This window comes from Eurypyga helias, unplaced genomic scaffold (genome assembly GCF_000690775.1).
Source record: "Eurypyga helias isolate BGI_N326 unplaced genomic scaffold, ASM69077v1 scaffold14551, whole genome shotgun sequence".
Lineage (NCBI taxonomy): Eukaryota > Metazoa > Chordata > Aves > Eurypygiformes > Eurypygidae > Eurypyga > Eurypyga helias.
Window position 1 is genome coordinate 1 of NW_010231571.1, and position 5,670 is coordinate 5,670.

General features: G+C 46.8%; 1 protein-coding gene across 1 annotated transcript; it reads left to right on the forward strand.

The window, feature by feature from the left end:
• Positions 1-570: 570 nt before the first annotated feature.
• Positions 571-5,389, forward strand: LGALSL (lectin, galactoside-binding-like; the record flags this gene model as incomplete). The annotated part of the gene is made up of 2 exons (XM_010161124.1): positions 571-748; positions 3,441-5,389. Coding segments are annotated over 2 exons (322 nt in total), but the record flags the coding sequence as incomplete, so codon positions are not given.
• Positions 5,390-5,670: the final 281 nt, after the last annotated feature.

Consider the following 5,670-nt stretch of genomic DNA (forward strand, 5'->3'; position numbering starts at 1 on the left):
GGGCCCGGGGAAGGGGGCGAGGGGGCCAGGCCACACGCACGGGAACACACACGCAGACGGATCCCTCCTTTCTGGAAAGGGCTTATTTTGATCATTTTAAATATAGCGTGCTGATTTCTCCTTTGACCCATAGAGGGGGCATTTCTTCCAGGGATCCTGTTTCCCAACACTTCACTTGGGAGTCGAGGAGCGTGTAGAGCGTATATATATACACGCGTGTACGCGCGCCGTGCACACGCAGAATTACGTATCTCTGCTCGCCTCTGGACCCATAGAGGGGGCATTTCTTCCAGGGATCCTGTTTCCCAACACTTCACTTGGGAGTCGAGGAGCGTGTAGAGCGTATATATATACACGCGTGTACGCGCGCCGTGCACACGCAGAATTACGTATCTCTGCTCGTCTCTGCTGAGATTTTGGTGCGTTCCCGCAACCAACTGAGCTGTCGCGCCCTTCCCCCATGCAGCTCTACCACTGATGGCTTTAATAAGCCGAGAAACAAGACTGGTGGCATTTGGGGCTTATTTGGCTGTTTCTGGCTGACTGAGAGCCGTTCTGTTTGTGTTGCAGCTTTGGCATCAGCCTGACATGCGGGGAGTCAGAAGATCCTCCTGCAGATGTAGCTATTGAACTGAAAGCTGTGTTTACAGACAAACAGTTTGTCCGAAACTCTTGTGTAGCTGGAGAATGGGGGGAAGAGCAATCGTCTATTCCTTACTTTCCGTTTATACCGGACCAGCCTTTTAGGGTGAGTACCAGGTTGACAGCAGCACGCGCCGTATCTGATAAAGCGCAACGCGATCAGGGCTGCAGCAGAACCCGTCGTGAAATCACGGTGTAGCCCACATTTCTCCGGTTGAGACGCTGGTCGCCGGCTTGTTGCTGTCGATGGGGCAGTTGTAGCGAGATCCCGCTGCTGCGTGCCAAGTGCAGGAAGTTCGGATGAGGCTAGGAACACCTCACCGGGGTGCTGTGACATGCTGGATGTTGTAATACTGTGTGATGAAGTGCACTTCCTGAGCTTAGTTTTATAGCTATAAATTAAAGTGTACCTCTATGTTATTAGTGCGTTACAAGTTATTACCAGAGAATGTAAATACTCTGTGGGCCTGCTGTATGTTTTGATGGGTTTTTTAATGGACAGAGTGTTTGCAGTTTAGTGCAGCTAATAAGGATCTTGTTCATCCTTTGTCTCCAGGGATGTTACGCTGAGGTTGACCGTAGCCCTTCGTGTTAGCAGATTAACCAGCTAAGCGATAGTGATATTCTCTTCTGAACCCTGGGATTAAATCTCCTGTCAAATTTAGGTCTGTAGTCGCTTGAAAATGGTGTACGTGGAAAAGCTGTGGTGCACGGGATGGACTGGGTTGACCTAGAAGCAGATTCCCATCTGTAGTGTTCATGGGTATGTGAAGATGTCTTTGCAGATCAGGACTAACAAAGTATGCAGCTGGGGAGGGCTGCTTCTCTCTCCGCAGCTTCGAGCTGAGGAAGAAAAGGCCGCCCGCTTTCTCCATGCGGCTGACCCAGAAAAGCCTCCCCCCTCCCTGCCCCTCTTTTCAAACCTCACTGGCCCCTCTGCTAAATGCCAGTGCTCTGACCAGCTGCCAAACTCTCTTAATCCTTCTTGCCCCCAAGATAATCTCCCCCAGCCCCAAAAGCTCACCGTCTCCCCAGATGCTGGGCTTTGAGAGGGGGTTTATGGCTGGTTTTGCTGCAGATCGGTTGCGCTCTACTTGCTTCTACAAACTCTCCCATCCGAGAGGGAAACACCCTTGGGTGCATGTGGGAAATGCACTTGAAAGGGTTTGGAGGCTTGGTCCTGCTCTGGCTGAGAGGGTTAGGCTGCCGGCTGCAGCGGGTGGTGCCTGGGCCCTCAGACAAGCCAGACAAATTACTCAGAGCATGTTCTGTGGGTGCCCCACCAATGACAGTTGATGTTAGAGGACATCGGCATTGCATATTTGTCGTGAGATACTGTACAAAGGGAGTTGTTCTTTTATTTTTTTTTATTTTTCCCCTCTTTTTTTTTCCCTCAAACGCACAAATGGAATTTAGGCTCCCTATTGACTCTGTACCTCTGATGGTCTCCCTCCTGGTGAATAAATTAGACTATTAAGTGTTCTTGCCAGTTACTTGGGATCCAGTTGAATTATTGGTCTGGCGTGGCCCAGAGTGATCTGAACAAAATGGATGGTAGGGCAGTGTTGAGGCTAACCATACCTTTTTCCTGATGAGGCCTAAGCCTGGACACGCCTGCCGCAGTGACGCTGGAGCTACGTGGCAGCATGGCCGCTTCCCTCTTGCCTGGTGCGCTACCAGGTCTCCAGGAGCTCTCCTGAACTGCCTGCTGCCACTTCTCCCACGGCGACGTGCCTTCAGTCAGCCTGGCTTTGGCTCGCTCAGTTTATCGTTGGCCCCGTTCCCATTTTTATACGCTGGAATAGCAGCAGAGTCAAGTGCCTGGAAGTAGTACTTCAGACTACCAGCATCTCGAAATGACACAGGATTTATGTGTGACTTCCCTGCAGATTTTTCTTCTTGGCCTGTCTGGACCTGGAGGTCTCAGAAGGCCTGTAGAAGAAGCGTGCGTTCTGTGCCCTCATACCCTGCTTCCTACTGGGGCAGCTCCAGCGAAGCTTAACTACAGGGCACCCTCGCATCCCATCCCGAACATCAGGAATCTCCTGACTTGTCCAAGCCTGTTTAGCTCCAGGCTTTCTTGCTTTTCCAGAGCATTTCTGCAGGGCTCTAGGAGGGATGAGCTGTGTCCCTCCCTGATCCTGTTGGTGCCTCATGCGAACTGTCTAGCTGAACTCCAGCCATCCCTGCACCGCATTTCCCTCGTCTCAGCCCAGTAAGGAGTAGAGTTCAGTGGGGAATTCTGGGCTGTCTGCAACCACGATAGCCAAGGCTTTTTAGTCTGCGGCAGCTCTGTGAGTACGTGTGGGAGGGGACGGCAAACCTATCCTTCGTCTTACGTTTGCTCCCTTCCAGTAAATTAACGGAAACGTGGAAAGCATTGCAGAGGGAACTGCCCCCTCGTTCTGCAGGGGGAAAAAATCTGTAGCAAGGAATGCAAGATTTACGTTGGAGAGAGAATTTCTTCCCCCTGTAATTAGCAGTTTGAGTCTGTTTCTGGCATTATCCCAAGAGGCGAAACCTCCCTGATGCCAGTGGGATTGGGTTCCAGAGTCCTTCCCGCCACAACGGTGTGAGATTGGATTAACGTCCCCATGAAGGAAGAGCAGATGCATCATCGCGTAACTGGTGTCATGGGGGCAAACTGGGCTCAACCCTGGCTGTTACGTGGCACGTAAGTCGCAAAACGTGTAACCACGCCAACACTACTTAAAAGCTAAGGGGGTGCTCTTTGTGTTCTGTGAAATACCTTCCCAGTTGCACCGTGAACAACATGCTTCATCGTTTTCTTTTTACAGGTTGAGATACTTTGCGAGCATCCCCGTTTTAGAATATTTGTGGATGGACATCAGCTCTTTGATTTTTACCATCGTATTGAAACACTGTCAGCAATCAACACGATAAAGATAAACGGAGATCTTCAGCTTACAAAACTTGGCTGACCTTGTTAGGACTGCAGATTCCAAACTGGCTCAGGTGCCATCGCCCGTTTGGAAAGGTGACAGCCAGCTCTGGACACAGCTATGGTAGGAAGGCTGCCCCATTCCTTTTCCGCATGCAGTTCTTCACTTCTGTGCCGATGAACCAGGCTGTTGTTTATCCTGATGAAGAACACTCTTGGTTAATAAGACATTGAGCCATTTTTCTTGGATCAAAATAGCCCACCTCTGCTGGATAATCAAATTGGAATGGATTCCGAAAGACTTGCAGTCTTGTTTCAGATCTCACAGAAAGGCAGTTTCTGAAACGCAGCACTAAAACCAGTTACTGAACAGCAGTGACGATAAAAAAAAAAAGCTTTTCTTCTGCAAGCATTCTTTCTGCACTGAAGTGGAGTAGTGTAGCGCAACACAGGGCCATGTGCTGACGTCCTTACCGGGGGCCTGAGCCTGGTTCCGCGGAAATCAATGGCAAAGCTCCCACTCACTTTAATGGGGTACAATCAAACTGTGTAGTCCTTAGTCAAGCACAATTCCCACTGGTTTCTATGGGATTTTTGCACGTGCCTGGGGGCTGGCTCTTCTGCTGGTGTAAATCAGCATTACCTCCATGGCTTGTAGTGGAATTTTGCTGATTGCTCCCAGCCGCTGATTTGGCCAAAGGACTGTGCAAAAACTGAATGAGGGTGTGAGGACACAGCGTGTATGTTTTAGTCAGGGTATTTGCATAGAATGTAGTTCGTTACAAGTTTTTGCACAATGTATTGTTAATACAGTTTTTAAAGCTTATCTGTAGTTTATTTATTTCTACTCATTGTATGTATTATTAGTAAAAATGAGCAATCTTACTGATGGTTAAGAACAGCAAAGTGTAAACATTTTGAATGTACCAAATGTCTTAGGTTCTTTGGGTAAACTTTACGTATCATTCTTGAAAAATCATGTTTCCTATTGAACATGTAGTTGCATTTTAATGGAGCCCTCTAGGCCCTGGGAAAATGGCATGGTAGTTGGTGGGGGTGGGGGGAACTCTTTGCATATTCACTAGAAACTGTTTTTCAGGGCTTACTAACTTTGCTGCACAGGATAGGTTTGAGTTAAAAGTTGATCCATTTTAAAAAACTTAATTGGTAGGTTTAACTGTGCTTTTACAACCTGAGAAAAAGTTAAAATTTGGCAGTCTCTTAGTTCAGAAAGAGAACCAGCCTTTTTCCAGGGGAGACTGTTTTTGCACTTGTTTGAGAACATATTCGGCCTTTGATATGACAATTAAAACTTGTCTAGACAGCCAAGTTACTAATGCTTGAAAATCAGCTACAGCACATGAATAATAACTTTACAAGTAGCTTTTTAAATAGTAAGTATAGCTGTATAAACACAGTCATTGAGCTACACTATAAATGAACACCGCCACTTTTCTTGACTTTTTCAGGACTAAATACACTTTTTTTCCCTTGGCTGCTCACAACAGACTGTAGCGGGTCTTTCTGAGTAGTTATAATCATGATATAAACATATATCTAGGCAATTTTGAAAACATGTAATATAGGGACTTTCTAAGACACAGAATACAAAAACATTCTTTGTAGCACAGTATTTAAAAAAAAAAAATAGAGAGAGAATCTCACAAACAGAACTATGTTAAACCTGCAATGAAGTTGTGGTGTAAAGCAACCAGAACTGGAATATCCAAAGTTAAGGGCAGAGTGCCAGTTGCAAAGCCTCATTTTGCGCTAATTTGGCCTGCAGTTAAGAAGCCTTAGTCTGCAAGCTGAAATTCCAACTGTGGCTCTGGTCCAAAGCCTGTTGAGGTCAATCAGAGTCCTCTGAGCATAGAAGCCTGATTCTTATTTCATGCAAGTGCAAATCTCTTTGTAGAACCATGAGGGTGTTGCTGCTGCTGCAGTCGAGTTAAGAATCAGGCTGCCATCGATCAAATACAAGTTAAAAATGGAATTTTTGGCTTTAACATTGACATTCCCTGACTTTTCCTCCTTTTTTCCAAATTAAGAGAGAAGCTGTTATTTTCCAGATGATCTCTTTATCTGGTGTGTGGCTTTTAAGTTGTGCATCAGATTCTGTTTGTACT